Source organism: Cetorhinus maximus, chromosome 9 (genome assembly GCF_964194155.1).
Source record: "Cetorhinus maximus chromosome 9, sCetMax3.hap1.1, whole genome shotgun sequence".
Lineage (NCBI taxonomy): Eukaryota > Metazoa > Chordata > Chondrichthyes > Lamniformes > Cetorhinidae > Cetorhinus > Cetorhinus maximus.
Genome location: NC_135887.1, coordinates 95,393,390 through 95,410,711, shown reverse-complemented (window position 1 = coordinate 95,410,711; position 17,322 = coordinate 95,393,390). Strand labels below are relative to the sequence as shown.

Below are 17,322 nucleotides of genomic sequence, written 5' to 3'. Positions count from 1 at the left end.
GTAGCGTTAACAGAGTGTTTGAAACTGTGAATGTTTAGATGGAAATGACTTCAATATAAAAAAAAATCACCGACACTAGGGCCAACATGGTTCAGGCCATTTCTGCCTCTTTAAGAAGTGTCTGCAAGAAAACTATATGGTTGTGGTGGGGGGGGAAGAGAGAAAAGGACAACTTGCATTTATATAATGTCGCTCATGACCTTAGGCCCTTAGCATGTCCCAAAGTTTCTTACATCCAATTAAGTACTTATGAAGTCACTTTTGCAATGCAGAGAAACACGGCACAATTTGTGCTTGGCAAAGTCTCACAAACAGCAATGTGAAAATGACCGGATAATTTGTTTTAATAACATTGGTTAATAATGGCCAAGATACCAGGGAGAACTCCCCTGCTCTTCTTCTGTACAGTGCAATGGGACTTTAAGTTTATCGGAGATGGAAGATGTTCAACGTCTCACCTGAAAGATTGCACACCTCTGATAGTGCAGTGCAGATAAAAATATCACACTGAAATGTCAGCTTGGATTGTGTTCAAGTCTCCAAAATGCAACTTGAACTCACAACGTTCTGACTGAGGTGAGAGTGCTATCAGTGAGCCATGGTTGATACCCAAGGATAAGTTGAGAGCTGATACATTGCTTCATTTTAACCAGAAGTGGAAAAAATTTTCTCCTGGATATCTGGCAAGCAGAACTTTATAACCACATTTGCAGATATTTTAGAGGTCGCCAGAAACAGTATTACAATGATATCTCATCTCTACCTGCATTCACTCCCAAGCCCCCATCTCCATCTCAGCATTTGGAGTGGCACTAGAAGTAACAAATCAGAAAGACATTGCCAAATTACGTTTACAGTTTTCTAAAGTACTCTAACTTAAAATATATTGCCAAAATAAACTTTGTTCTGAAAGGGAGGCTAATTATATATAGAGCTCTCGCATTCAACTCCAAAGGCGTGAATAGAAAAAAGGATGGCGGCAGCAGGAAATGCTGAATTTTAAACTTTATTTTAGGCTTTGAATGGATTAAATCCTCTGGAGCTGACAAGGTGAACTCAATACAGATAAATCACGAGTCAGAGGAAACTTTGTATAACAAAGGATCTGTATCATTTACAGCAGCCAGACATTGAAGGAGAAATAGGATTGCCAAATCACGCATTAACTCTCCAACAAATGAATATAACATTGCATTAATGATTAAAGTACATCCGTCTGAGCCACATCTACTTTCAAACCCTGAATGATTGCCCAGTTCCCCTCCCAGTTGATTATCCAATGAGCTTTTATAATCTAGTTAACCATTTCCCAATGCTTCCTCATCATAAACTTCTGCACTCAATTTTGAATGAAAAACCGTGTCCACTTAACAAACCCCATAGCCTTTAGTCAACTATTATGCCACATTAATTAAAGGCACACTGAAGGCAAACAATTCTACTTCACAAAAATGTTCTTTTATGCATTTTCACTTGCTTCTTTCTTCACAGTAAACGCATTGCACGGCAGTGTGATAACCACAGCTTTAAAGCTGCCATACTCAAATTTATTACATGCTTCAAGTTAACTTCACCCATTTTGATCAACTGGTTGATGAAGTACTCAACTTCCATTAAATTTATATACAAAATGGTTAAACTGAGGCAGGGGACAGGAACAGAAAGGAATGAAAACTTGGGACAGTGTACTTAACGTTTTAAATTATCTTTGACAGATTGTTGCAAAGTGTCAGTGGAGATACAAATTTATATATTTTTAACATTTAATTCAATTTAAATATCGGACACAATGGCTTAAATGTTTTCTTTTACGCTTTCTGTTCACCGATAGGGAAAGATTCAAATGCTATTGTTCATGGGATTTGACAGTTCTCCAAGAACCGCCCTAAGTAGCCATTCATTGCATAAAATTCCCAACAGTGGATATTGCCTGACTCATGGCAGAAGTCGGCATCATAACAGAGTACGATCTGTATTCACTGTCTTTTTTCTAGCAGATATCACTAGATAGCAACATTTTGGAATCATGGTTGACTTTTTATTCCCTCTCTTGCCAAGAGGGGTGTGAAATCAATTTGAACCACTGTTGGTCCAGCTGAGATCAACGTGCTAAACAAAGACTGGGTATCGAAATCAGGAAATTTCCAGATCTATGTTGGTCAGTGTCACTCCTAGCAGTAGATTTACCCACAAAACACACAAGTACTCATCTCATTTCATTTTGATTTCTATTTCTGCTTTCATCTCAGAAGCATTTCCTGAAGGCAGACAAAGATCACTCAATTGTATTAATGCTACAATCTTCTCTTTAAGTGGTCAGTCAATGCCAGTTTTCAACCATCCCTTTGAGAAGAATCCCTGCAGTGGTTTCATCCAAGAGAGCAAAAAACAAAAAGCAGTTTGCCAATAACATCCCTCCTATTTATTGAACTCAGATTACTGTCATCAATGCTCAAGCTGTCCCACATATTTCAGACTGGAAAGTAGGGAAACCATGGCCATTACTAATTCAGAAAAGCAATGATGAAAAGTGATTTTATTCCAGTACTGAAGTACAACAGGTGAAAACTGTGACAGTTTCTTCAAGTCTTGAAGTAATAGGAAAGAGCAGCTCGCCTAATTTTCCACGTAAGATTGTAATACAAAACCCAATCCCAGCTGAACTTCCATCTGTTGCACTGTACATTGGTTCTGACTATCCCACTTTCAAAAAACAAGGTATACACATGGGGACCATATCGGAGGAAATCTTTCCCACTATTATGGGCAATTCTAAAGCATTAGGAGCCAGCAGAACGGCTTCGGAATTCTAAGCGTGCTGAAACATCCTGCAGTTTATCAGTGCTTAAAGCTGCCTTTGATCTCTACTGCAGAGGTCGCAAACCAGAATTCGATTAATGCTTGTTACACACTTCTTATATGCAAGTGAATAGAATATGACATTAGATGATGGTCTGTAATTTTGCTGAGATAACAGCATAAAGGAAAATAAAAAGAAATAAGGGGGAATTTTTTTTAAATCCCCTACTCTGAAAATAGACTGTTAAATCAAGAGATCAAATTATGCACTACTGTCTGCCCAAACCTGCACTGATAAATCTGTCATGTTTACTAGTCTTCTAAATCATTTAGCAGAGGTCACCATTGGTAGGCCCCACCTTAATAATAATTCTACACTACACTGAATGTAAAGTTACTATATATTCAATTAAACTTAAGATATACACCATCAGGATTTGAAAGGTATTGCAGGCAATTGGTTACACATAACCAGAATGAAAATTTTTAGCACAGATGAAACTAACCCGACTTTTATCCCTTTCACATGAAAAACTTAAAACAGGGTTAACAAACATGCATGGAAGATGCAAAACATTTTAAACATACAATATAGGTTGTGTTTTTTTAGCAGGTTCAATTTCAAAATTTCTATCAAAACTAACTCCTTCATTGTATTTCACCAATACGATAGCCTGTATAAAATATTAAGATCTCACAATGGATCAGTTTTTAATATTGCACATTGCATACTAACAAGATACAGAAATTGATGGCCTAGCAGGCAGATTTTCAATGATAAAACAGACTGGTCACTTTTTACCTTTAAATATGCACTAATTTAATCAGTGTGCAATGTACAAGGAAAATGTCATAACTATTGTATGCCCTGTGATATTACACCTGCTCAGTAAGTAACAGGAAATGGGATCAAAAATAACTTGGTAACTGAGATGTTGCAGTACACTGGCAACTATTATTAATTAATGATGATCCACAACATGAAGAGCTACTTGCTTAATTCCACACCTTAGCTTGTCAAGGGGATGATCCAAAATGAAAGCCCAGTAAGAAACAAAAGTTCATTCTAATCAAATTCCTTCACTTCAGAAAATATTAAAATTACCACGAATAGGCACTGGAAATTATTTTCTCCAGCATTACTGCCTCTAACTCAGTCCACCTTTCAGTGGCAATGTCTTTGTCCCCATTTGTAATCAAGATATTCCAAAAATGGGCGGATTTCAACAAAACTAAGTACACTGATAGGGTATGGACAAGGAAGAACTGATTAGCTTTTGGCAAAGATGTGGATCTGAATTCTGGATTTTTTAATAAGGATTCGTAAACAATGGGAGATAGGTGAATTGGCTATTTTTTTTTTAAAGGATGTTACAAATTGTTTTATTTGATATGTTGTTGACTGTCTCAACTGCTGTGGTGCAATTTGTCACAGCTGTCAAAATGTGAGCAGTTTTCAAAGCAGGCAGTTGGATGTGAATTGGCCTGAAACCTCCTCAGTGAGATGGAAGCTCTTAAAGACTTCTTTTTTTCAGCTTTGTAGTTATAGAGCATCAACCAGACAGGGAAAAGCCACAATGAAGAGCTGCATAATTGTAATAACATCGAATTAACACTTCAAGGCAAAGGTATGCACTCTACTGCATGCCCTCTTCACTTGCCACTATTGTTATCTTATTAACAAAATGGTTAGCTCCCCAATACTCAAGGCAATAAATAGCTGATGCATACACACGAGATAAGAAGAGTATATCATAAGGTCCATCTTATGATCTTATTAATGGTTTGCCATTAGGTAAGAGCATGGCTGATCTTCAGCTTCAATTCCATTTTTCCATCCACTGCCCATATCCCTCAACTCCCCAAGACCAAAAATCTGTCTATCTCAGCCTTAAATATGTTTAACGATGGAACATCCACAACCCTCAAGGGGTAGAGAATTCCAAAGATTCAAAACCCCTAGAGTGAAGAAATTTTTCCTGATCTCAGCCCTAAATGTTCGTCCCTTTATCCTGAGGCTAAGCCTCTATATTTTGAGATTCCCTGACCAGTGGAAACAACCTCTCAATGCCTACCCTGTCAAGCCCCTTCAGAATCTTGTATGTTTCAATGAGGTTACCTACTCTTATATGTTTCAATGAGATTAAACTAAATAGTGGGGGCAAGGGATCAAATTTAGAAAGATAATGGTAAATCAAAGAGTAGAAACAAAGCAAGAGAGAAGGGTATTAATGTGGGAAATGATAAACAGACCATGACAGGAAGGAACAGCGTACAAACTAAGAGTAAATCTGCAGATAAGGCCAGAGGTTATAAAAATAATAAAAGGGCAAAACTTAAAAGCTCTGTATCTGAATGCATGTAGCATGTGAAGCAAAACACATGAACTGAATGTAGTTGTTTATCTCAATTTGCATTATCTAATGGCCATTAAAGACATGGCTGCAGCATGACATAGATTGGGACCTGAATATTGAAGGGTATGTGACATTTAGGAAGGATAAGAAGTTCGGAAAAGACAGAGGGGTGGCTCTATTGATTGATGATGATATTAACACAATAGAGAGGGATGACCCAAGTTCAGGAAACCAGGATATAGAAGTTGTTGGGTAAAGATGACAAATGATATAGGCAAGACATCACGTGTGGGAATGGTATACAGGCCACCTAAACATAACCGCATGGCAGGACGGGGTATCAAAGAAGGAATAATGTGAGCTTGTCAGAAGGGTATGGCGATTATCATGGTGAATTCTAATCTACATATAGACTGGAAAATCAGATGGGCAAAGGCAGCCTAAATGAGGAATTCATAGAATGTTTTTGGGATAGTTTCTTAGAACAGATTGTTCTGTCACCAGAGAGCAAGTTATATCCAACCTAGTATTGACCAATGAGATGGGATTAATTAATGACCTCATAGTGAAGGCGGCCCTAGATAGCAGTGATCCTAATATGATTGAATTTTATATTCAGTTTGAGGGAGAGAAGAGTTTGAGGGAGAGAAGAGTGGGTCTAAGGCTAGAATTTTAAACTTAAATAAGGGCAATTATAAGGGCATGAAAGCAGAGCTAGCTAAAGCGAACTGGCATTTTAGGTTAAGTAATAGGTCAATAGAGATGCAGTGGCAAACATTTAAGGGAATATTTCAGAATACACAGAATAAATACATTCCAAAGAGAAAGGAAAATCCCAAGAGGAGGACTCACCATCTGTGGTTAACTAAAAGTGTTAAAGATAATATCAAACTTAAAGAAAAAGCATATAATTGCACAAAGATCGGTGGCAGGTCAGAAGATTGAACAGAATATAAAATAGCAAAAGAATGACTAAAAGACTAACAAGAAGGGAAAAATTAGAGTACGAAACAAAGCTAGCTAGAAATAAAAGACAGATAATAAGAGTATCTACAGATATTTTAAAAAGAAAAGAGTTAACAAAGTGAGTTTTGGTCCAATAGAAAGTGAGTCTGGAGAATAAATAATGGAAAATAAGGAGAATAGCAGATGAGTTGAACTGGTATTTTGCATCGGTCTTCACTATAGAGGATACAAGTAACATTCCAGAAATACCTGTAAATCATGAATTGGAAGGGATGGAGGAACTCAAGAAAATTATCACCACCAAGGAAGTGGTACTGAGCAAATTGTTGGAATTTAGAGTTGACAAGTCCCCGGGTCCTGATGGGCTTCATCCAAGTGTCTTAAAAGTAGTGACTAGTGAGATAGTTGATGCATTGGTTTTAATTTCCAAAATTCACTAGATTCGGGGAGGGTTCCATTAGATTGGAAAATAGTGAATGTAACTCTCCTTTATTCAAAAAAGGGAGACAGAAAACAGTAAACTATAGGCTAATTAGTTCAACATGTCATAGGGAAAATGTTAGAAGCTATTATTAAAGACGTTATAACAGAGCACTTAGATAAATTCAAGGTAATCAGGCAGAGTCAACATGATGTGAAAGGGAAACCATGTTTAACTCATTTATTGGAGTCCTTTGAGGAAGGAACATGTGCTGTGGATGAAGGGGAACAAGTGGATGTACTATACTTAGATTTCCATGAGGCATTTAATAAAGGTGCCACTAAGGTTATTGCAGAAAATAAAAGCTCAGTGAAGGGGGTAACATATTTGCATGGATAGAAGATTAGCTAGCTAACAGGAAACAGAGAGTCAGCATAAATGGATCATTTTCTGGTTGGCAAGATGTAACGAGTGGTGTTCCATAGGGATCAGTGCTGGGACTTCAGCTATTTACAATTTATGTAAATGATTTGGATAAAGCGATTGAAGCCATGGTTGCTCAATTTGCTGATGATACAAAGATAGGAAAGTAAGTTGTGAAGTGGACATAAGGGGGCTACAAAGGAATATAGATAGATTAAGTGAGTGGGCAAAGATCTGGCAAATGGAGTGTAATGTGGGAAAGTGTGAAATTGTCCATTTTGGCAGAAAGAATAAAAAAGCATATTATCTAAATGGTGAGAGATTGCAGAGCTCTGAGATGCAGAGGAATCTGGGTGTCCTAGTGCATGAATTACAAAAGGTTAGTATGCAGGTGCAGCAAGTCATTAAGGAAGCAAATAGAATGTTATTGTTTATTGCGAAGGGAATTGAATGCAAGAGTAGGGAGGTTATGCTTCAATTGTACAGGGCGTTGGTGAGGCCACATCTGGAGTACCGAGTACAGTACTGGTCTCCCTATTTAAGGAAGGATGTAAATGCATTGGAAACAGTTCGGTGAAGGTTAACTAGACGAATACCTGGAATGGGTGGGTTGTCTTATGTGGAAAGGTTGGACAGGCTAGGCTTGTATCTGCTGGAGTTCAGAAGAGTGAGGTGCAACTTGATTTAAACATATAAGATCCTGAGGGGTCTTGACAGGGTGGATGTGGAAAGGACGTTTCCTCTTGTGGGAGAATTTAGAACTAAGGGTAAGTGTTTAAAAATAAGGGGTCATCGGTTTAAGAAAGAGATAAGGAGAAATTATATTGCTGAGGGTCGTAACTCTTTGGAACTCTCTTCATTGAAAATGTGGTGGAGGCAAAATCTTTGAATATTTTTAAGGCAGAGTAGGTAGATTCTTGGTAGGCAAGGGGGTGAAAGGTTATCAAGGATAGGTAGGAATGTGAAATTGAGGTTAAAATCAGATCAGCCATGATCTTACTGAATGGCAGAACAGGCTTGAAGGGCCGAGTGGCCTACTCCTGCTCCTAATTCGTATGTTCATATGTACCTCTCATTCTTCTGAACTCCAGAGAGTACATGCCCAATTTATTCGGCCTCTCATCATAGGACAACCTTCTCATCCCAGGGGCAATCCATTTAACTTTTGCTGTATAGCCTCCAATGAAAGTGTATCCTTCCTTAAGTATAGAGGCCAAAACTGCACACTGTATTCCAGGTGTTTGAGCCAAAACCCTGTACAACTGTAGCAAAACATCCTTATTACTGTACTCCAATCACCTTACAGAAAGCGCCCAGTATCAATCCTTGATTTGTGCCAAATTAGCTAATCTGAGCAGTGTGCCAGTATTGGGGTGGGAAAAACAACACTGTTGAAGGTCCCTAACCCAGATCGCTAACATGAAAAGGTCAGGTAGAGGCAATACCACCCTCAACTGTGGCTCATCCATCGTTCAAATAGTCCAGCAGCACTCATACTTCAAGAATAACCACTAAGGGATGGTAAAAAGTTGACAGGTAAAACAAACAAAATAACTGGATAATAACGTAATAGTAATACTTTATTTTAAATGCAGGAATTGATTCATATCCAGGCGGGGATTCTCTTTGAGCAGTCACATAATGATGTATGCTATGCCCAAAGCAAGCATATTTATTCTTCAGAAAGGAAAAGTGGGAAAGCACAGTACTTCAGCTCAGCCAACATGAGCTTACCCAGGTCATCCATTTCACATGGATATTCATTCATGAGGGTATCATTAGTGGCGAAGTCAAATCTACCATTGTGGCCTAACATATATGTCCACTAATGTCCTAATTGTCACCCATTATTGTTCAGTTTTCAGGTTCTATGCATTGAACTCCAGATTGGATGTTTCAAATGTTAAGTATCAGCAATTTAAGTTGCATTTTATATGTACTTATTCAGTTCATAAATCCAGATAGCAGCTAATGTGAAAACTGGTATGATAAACTAAAGATCTGAACTTTGAGAAAAAATTTTTTAAACATTACGCCGGTAAATATACGGGAGATGGTGGCATAGTGGCAATGTCATTGGACAAGTAATCCAAAGGTAAGTGGAGAGTATTCATGCTCTGGGGACATGGGTTCAAATCCTACCATGGCAATTGGCGGAAGTTAAATTCAACTAATAAATCTAGAATTAAAAACGAGTCTGAGTAATGGTGACCATGAAATGATCATCAGTGCTGTTAAAGAAAAACCCTTTGGTTCACTTGTGTCCTTTAAGGAAGGAAATCTCCCATCCTTACCCGGTCTGGCCTACATGTGATTCCAGACTCACAGCAATGTGGTTGACTCTTAACTGCCCTCTAAGTTTAAGGGCAATTAGGGATGGACAGTAAATGTTGATCTGTCAGTGACACCACATCCAATGAAAGAATAAAAAAGACTCTAAAAACAATTCCTCCAAATCCATTAAACCTCTGATATGATATATAGTTCAAGTTCCTAAATACTCTTGGCAGAAATATTTATTTGGCTGATGGATGATGATCAATATTATACTACATGAAATATTCCAACCTCCAAACTTATAACATATCCGATAATATCCTCTTCAGATTTGAAGTACAGTGTACTGCATCATTACTGTCCATATGTCATGGTAATGTTGATTTTGATTTTTGAAATAAATAATTCAATGCAGACATCACTGGCAAGACCATCCATTATTGCTCACTCCTAATTGCCAAGGTGGTGATGGTGACCCTCTTGAACTGTTGCAGCCCATTTGGTGAAGGATCTCCCACAGTGCTATTCGGTAGGGAGTTCCAGGATTTTGACACAGCAATGAATAAAAAACAGTGATATATTTCCAACTCAGGGTGGTGTGCAATTTAAAAGGGAACTTGGAGGTGGTCGTGTTCCCAACTGCCTGCTGCCCTAATCATGGTAGGTGGCTCATGGTTTGGCAGGCGCTGTCAAAGAAGCCTTTGTGAGTTGCTGCAGTGAATCTTGAAGATGGCACACACTGCAACCACAGTGCACTGGTAGAAGAGGCAGAGTACACTGGTAGAAGAGGCAGTGAATATTTAAGATGGTGGATGGGATGCCAGTCAAGCAGGTTCCCTTGACCTGGATGGTGTTGGGTTTCTTGAGAGTTCTCAGAGCTGCAGTTATCCAGGCAAGCACAGAGTATTCATAACATTACTGACCTGTGCCTTGTAAATGGTGGAAAGTCTTTGGGAGTCAGGAATTGAGTTATTGGCTGTAAAATTCCCAGCCTCTGACCTGCTCTTGTTGCCACGGTATTTATGCAGCTAGTCAAGTTAATTTCTGGTCAATGGTTACCCTTGGATATTGATGGTAGGGGATTCAGTAATGTAAGTGCCAAGATGTTGCTAGGGCCCATAGTCTTTGCCTGTACACTCAGCCATTGCTTGATATAATGTGCAGTGAGTTGAATTGGTTGAAGACTGGTATCTGTGATGGTAGGGATCTTAGGAGGAGGCAGTGATGGCTCACCCACTTGTCACCTCTGACTGAAGAGTCCAAGTGCTTCAGCCTTGTCTTTTGCACTGATCATTGAGGACGGGGATGTTCATACAGCCACTGCCCCATTAGCTGTTTAATAGTCCACAACCATTTGCAACTTGATGTGGCAAGGCTGCAGAACTATATTCCATTAGTTGTGGTTTCACTTAACTCTGTCTACAACATGTTCCCTTCATTGCTGAGGTAGCACAGTCCTCTGTTAGAGCATTGCCAGGTCGGCACATCGCTTTTAAGTTTGCCTGGCGTTGGTCCTGACATGCTGATTTACACTCATCAAGCCAGAGTTGGGCCATTGCCTTGGCAGCAACGACAGAGTGGGGGATATGCTAGGTCATGAGGTTACAGATTGTGGTGGAATATAATTTTGCTGTTGCTGAACACCCTTGGTGATTGAGCGTAAACAGCAGGCAGTTTCCTTGCCCATGTTTGACCGAACATCACGTGATTTCATGAAGTCCACAGTCAATGTTGAGGAATCTCAGGGCCACTGTCTCCCAATTCTACTTTTTTTGTTTTAATTATTAATTCACGAGATGTGGGCATCGCTGGCTAGGCCATCCCTAATTGCCCTTGAGAAGGTGGTGGTGAGCTGCCTTCTTGAACCGCTGCAGTTCCCACAGTGCTGATAGGAAGGGAGTTCCAGGATTTTGACCCAGCGACAGTGAAGGAATGGTGATATATTTCCAAGTCAGGATGGTGAGTGGCTTGGAAGGGAACTTCCAGGTGGTAGTGTTCGCATGTATCTGCTGCCTTTGTCCTTCTAGATAGTAGCAGTCCTGGGGTTAGAAGGTGCTATCTAAGGACCTTTGGTGAGAACCTGCAGTGCATCTTGTAAATGGCACACACTACTGCCACTGTGCATCAGTGATGGAGGGAGTGAATGTTTATGGATGGGGTGCCAATCAAGTGGGCTGCTTTGTCCTGGATGGTGTCTCGGGTGTTGTGGGAGCTGCCAGTGTACCACCAGTATATCAGTGTTGGTTTGTCTGTTCTTCAGATGGGACATAGCATACACAGGAATAGTGATGGAAGAGTCTGGGACATTGGCTGAAAGTTATGATTCTTTATGCGTTAGACTATGTCAGGCTGTTGCTTGACTAGTCTGTGGGGCACACTCCCAATTTTCACTCAAGTCTCCAGATGTTAGTGAGGAGATTTCTGCAGGGTCGACCAGGAAGGAGGTGCCTTTGTCACAATGCTGAAATCAATGCCAGGTAGCCCCTCCAGTTTTTTTTTTAAATAAAATTTTTGCAGTGGTTTTGAAATAACCGAGTGCCTTACAAAGCCAGTTAAGGCTTAACAAAATGCTATGGGTCTGAAGTCGTATAGGCTAGACCAGTCAAAGATGTTAGGTTTACTTCACAAAAGGACATTATTGAACCAGTTGCATTTTTACAATAATCCTCTAGTTTCATGGTCACCATCCCCAATTTATGTAATTAACTAACAGAATTCAAATTCCCCAGCTGCCATAGTGGGATTTGAACTCTGGGCTCTTGATCATTAGTCTGTATTACTAGTACAGTAACAAAACCAGGATGCTACCATACCCCGCTATTTCTGATTTGAGTTTATTCTTTACCAATGTTGAATAATAAATGTAATTTTGAAAATTAAAAGCTTATACTGCTTAGTGCATTTCAGGATCATTCAATTTTATTACGCTTCCAAGTTTGTTCAGTCTCATTAATGATTATTCTGAGCTGTCCTTTGAAGAGTGCCAAAGAGAAATTAATACATTCATTACTAAACTAACACCATAATAAAGAATCCTTTCCAAAATGTGGCAAAAAACTATACAAATGAAGACTTCTGAGAAAGAACAAATGATCGAATATGCCATTTAAAATCAAAAAGAAAAAGTTGCATTCAAATAATATGGTTACAGAACGACTGAGTTATCAGAATACAATACTGTGCAATCAAGGGCCAGTGATACCAAACTGAAATATTTGTGAAAAAATTATACTTGTTCATCTGTGCCAATAAGGGTATCCTGGAATCTTATTACACTCATTCTCCTCTTCAGAATCAAAAATTGATGTGGGGGAATTGGGTTTTTATTCATGGGACACTGGCACCAGTTGTGAGGAAAGAGGGAGCTGTGCCATTGGGGCATGCTTCACTTGAACTGTGCTGGGACCAGTGTCCTGGCCAATCGTATAACGAGAGCCATAGAGAGCTTTAAACTAAATAGTGGAGGAGAGGGTTCATGTGGGGGGAGATTTAGTAAGTTCACAAGAAAGGACAAGGCAATAGTCCCGAGTAGCATTACAGGTAATGATAAACAGTGTGTAACAGGAAGGGTCAGAGCATACAAACATGGGATTACACCAACAAATAGGTCAGAGCAGGGAAAAATGGTAGCAAGTCAGAATTAAAGGCTCTTTATCTGAATGTGTGAAACATTCATAACAAAATGAATCACCTGATAACACAAATAGAAATAAATGGGTATGATCTGATTACAGCCATAGATGCCAAGTGACCAGGGCTGGGAAGTGAATATTCAAGGATATTTGACATTTTGGAAGGATAGAAAGAAAGGAAAAAGAGGTGGGGTAGCTCTGCTAATAAAGGATGAGAACCATACAGTAGTGAGAAATGATCTCTGAAGATCAAGATGAAGAATAAGTTTGGGTCTTGATGAGAAATAGCAAGAAGAATTCACAGAGGGAGCAGTTTATAGGCACCCTGACAGTAGCTATACTGTAGAACAGTTGTAAATCTAGAAATAATGAGGGTCTTTAAGAAAGGTACTGCAATAATGGTGGATGATTTTAATTTTCATACACATTGGACAAATCAAATTTGCACAGGTAGCCTTGAGGATGAGTCCACAGAGTGTATTTGGGACAGTTTCTTAGAATACATTCTGGAACCAATCAGGGAACAGGCTATTTTAGACCTGGTAATATGTAATGAGACAAGATTAAGTCATTATCTCATAGTAAAGGATCTTCTTGAAAAGAGTGATCATAACATGTTAGAATTTCATATTCAATTTGAGGGTGAGAAACTTGGCATAGTGACAGAAGAGTCTGGGATATCGACTAAAAAGTACGATTCTCTGTGCATAAGGCAACGTCACACAGTTACTTGGCTAATCTGTGGGGTAACTCTCCCAATTTTGAACTCTCAGAGTACTGTATAGTTTTGGTCTCCTTGTTTAAGGAGGGATTGGAAGCAGTTCAGAGAAGGTTCACTGGGTTGATTTCTGGACTGAAGTTTATCTTGAAGGTTGAGCAGCTTGGGCCTACACTCATTGGAATTTAGAAGGAGAGGTGATCTTATTGAAACATAAAAGATTCTGTGGGGGCTTGACAGGATAGACGTTGAGAAGACATTTCCCCTCGTAGGGATTCTACAACTAGGGGGCACAGTTTCAAAATAAGGGGTTTCGCATTGAAGATTGTCTTCTTTCAAAAGGTTGTTAATCTTTGGGAATCTCTTTCACAGAGAGCAGTGGAGGCTGGGTCATTGAATATATTAAAGGATGAATTAGACAGATTTTTGATCGACAAGGGATTCAGGGGTGGGGGGCAGGAGAATGGAATGAAATTCACAATCAGGTTAGCCATGATCTTATTGAATGGCAGAGCAGGCTTGAGGGGCCAAATGACCTACTCCTGCTGCTATTTCTTATGTTCTTACACACGGCAGTATTCTAGTCCCAATCTTTGTCTGCACAACTGGTAATGTTTATGTTAATACTTAAACTTTAAATGGAGCTTGTAATATTTCCTAATTGCTTTAGTAAAGGTGCATATTTTCAGAAAGATAAGCATGACAAGCATATAAACATTAAGTTTATAGAATTAAATAACTGCAATAAACAAACTTGCACTAGAGAACTGTTCCCAAAAGGTTTTTCATATCACGTCATAATGGAAGAATTGCCAGGATAACACAGTGCACAAAGTCTAAACTCTGCCAATAAAGATTCCCCAACTCCAAAACACAGGGCTGTGATAAATTATTAAAATAAAACTTACCAAAGTATTACCCATTGGCTTTGCTGGGTACAATTTAACAACGTAATCTAATGTGCTCTGGTATGACATGGCAATTTTATGACCAGGTTTATAAACAGTATAAATATTTTTCTCCTCCCCTAACATGTATCATGTGCAGTTTATAGCAAGCCTTCTGCATAAATAGGCAAATAACATTCCCGACTTTTGCCTGCCTTACTTATTTGAAAACAAAATGTAATCTTTAAAAAAAAAACCGATCGAGTCCATTCGTTAGTAAAGAAAATTGATTTGTGTGTGGAAACTGTAACGTTGCACCTTACATGGTCAGGGATTTAGCCAACCCGCAGTATCATGATAAAACAGAAGTTAATCCAATAAACTAAACACCCATCCAACAAGGACACATAGCTCTGCCCCTCTCCTCCTACTGCACATCACTGTAGGATGCTTACGTTTTAAATCAAAGTTACAGAAACTGGCGCCTGTCATTCAATGAAGTATCTCTGCCGCCCGAAGTCAGGGCAAAACAGCCCTCACTTCGGCCCAGGCTGAACTATAATAAGAGGCTGGACGGAAGGAGGACTGGCAAGCAGGTCAGCCTCAACGACAGCTCCTCGCTCAAACCCTATTTCCCTTCAGTTGGCTGGGCTTCTGATTTTTTTTTTCCGAAGTTCCTTCACTCACCCCATGAGCCAATCCATAGCTGAGCGGATGAAGAGCCGCCGGCACCTCTTCAAGCTTCCTCCAGCCCTCCACAACACAGTCAAACACCATCAAACTGGAAGCAGTGTAAGGCGAGGGACGGGAGGCATTTAAAGCGTTTGCAGAGTGTGTCAGGAGGCTGCTCTCCGTGTGCAGGATGGAGGGAGCCCCAGCTGGCGGAACTGCGGAGCCGGCCAGAAACACTCAGCCGATGAGCAGCTTCCAGCCAGACCGGAAGTAAACACTCAACCGCCCTCCTCCCGCCCCACAAGGGTCACCTCCTGCTTCCGGAGGAAGCACAGCCGCCTGCTGGGAAATGTAGTTTTCTTGCTGCCAAGTCACCAGGTGAACAACAGGTGAACAACAGGCATCAGAGCAGTGGGAAACTTTCCAACCCGAGGAATCTTAGAAGAAAAGAAATACGTCTGGTGTTCGTGAAAAGCGCTTTATGACGTCTCAAAGCACTGTTCAGCCAATAAAGTACTTTTTTTGAAGTGTAGTCATTGTTATAATGTAGGAAACATGACTACTAACTTGCACACAGCAAACTCCCACAAACAGCAATCTGATAATCACCAGATAATCTGTATTTTGTGATGTTGATTGACAGATAAATTTTGGTCAGGACTCCTCTGGTGTTTTTTGAAATAGTGCTATGGGATCTTTCACATCCACCAGAGCAGGCAGATGGGGCCTCGGTTTAATTCTCCAACAGTGCGATGCTTCCTCAGTACTGCACTGGAGTTCAGCCTTGATTTTAAGCTGAACTCTGGAGTGGGACTTGAACCTGGAATCTTGTTATTCAGAGGAGAGTGTGCAACCAACTATAAAGCAGCAAAAAGCTACGGATGTGGGAAATCTACATTACAAACAGAAAATGCTGGAAATATTCAACAAGTCAAGTGGCATCTGTGGAGGGAAAAATAGAGTTCATATTTTCCAGTCAGAGACTCTGCTACCAGTAGGAGAAAGACAGAGAAACAGAAAGCAGAGTTCAGAAGGAGATTTAGAGAATTGTAGACACGGAATGGGGCAAGATCCTGGAAGTATATCTTGCTGAACGACCTTTATTAAATTTGTTGACTTGTAATTTGTATGGCTAGAAATAACGTGCAAGGCTTTAAAACCTCAAGTATTTCCTAAAGAAAAGCCACTTGATTGAAGAAAGATAGATTGGCTTAAGGCTTCACTAGATGTGAATTGCAATGAGTGCACAGTAAGTTGTTTAAGGTGCAGTTTAAATGGCAGGATCCATCACAATTGTAGTTTTTCTGGTCATTGTCAAAAACCACTTGCATGCAATATTAATAAGATATTGTTTATCTAAGGGGATTATGACACACACAGTTGTCAATTCTCTTTTGTTTCTGTGTAACTTCAAAGCAGCTGGGAATTCATTTCTATGGGAAGTCTGTTTTACCAAACAATGTCACTTTCAGCTTTATAGTCAGTAGCAGAAGGGCTTTTTATTTAAATTTGTGCCAGCTCAGCAGGGAAGCTTAAGCAGGTAAAAGCTACAAGAAAACTTTTAAAACTGTTGCTCAGAGAAAAAGTGAGTGGTATCTATATTTTATATATTGAGGAGAGTGAAGCATATGCTTCACTGGGTGAAATTTTACAGCCCCGTCGCAGCGGGGGAGGGCCATAAAATGCGACAAGTCATTCAAAAGTTCATTGCCTTCAGCGGGACTGTAAAATCCCAGCAGCATAAAATTCCACCCACTGTCTTATAATGCAAACCATTCAATTACCTATTTTATTGAAAAATAAAGACTTGCATTTATATAGCATATTTCATGACTACCAGCACAGATGTCTTAAAGAGCTTTACAGTCAATTAAGTACTTTTGAAGTGTAGTCACTGTTGTAATGTAGGAAACACGGCAGCCAATTTTGTGCATAGCAAGCTCCCACAAATAACAATGTGCCACCAGATAAGCTGTATTTTTTTGTGATGTCAGAGGTATAAATATTGGCAAAGAATGCAGGGATAACTCCCACACCTTTCTTCGAAATACTGTAGTGCTATGGGATCTTTTATATCCACCCAAACTGGCAGATGAGGTCTTGATTTAACATCTCATCCAAAATATGGCACCTCCAACAGTGTAGTTAAAAAAAATTATTTCAGTACTGA

At 39.6% G+C, this 17,322-nt stretch overlaps 1 protein-coding gene across 1 annotated transcript in view; it reads right to left on the bottom strand.

Annotated features, from left to right (window-relative positions):
- The window catches only part of mob2a (MOB kinase activator 2a), a 226,302-nt gene extending 210,873 nt beyond the window's left edge, over positions 1 to 15,429 (bottom strand). The window contains exon 1 of the mRNA XM_078549141.1: positions 15,168 to 15,429. Coding sequence (XP_078405267.1) covers positions 15,168 to 15,184 — 17 coding nt within the window. The 5' untranslated portion in view covers positions 15,185 to 15,429. The remainder of the gene's footprint in view (positions 1 to 15,167) is intronic.
- Between the last annotated feature and the right edge of the window lie 1,893 nt (positions 15,430 to 17,322).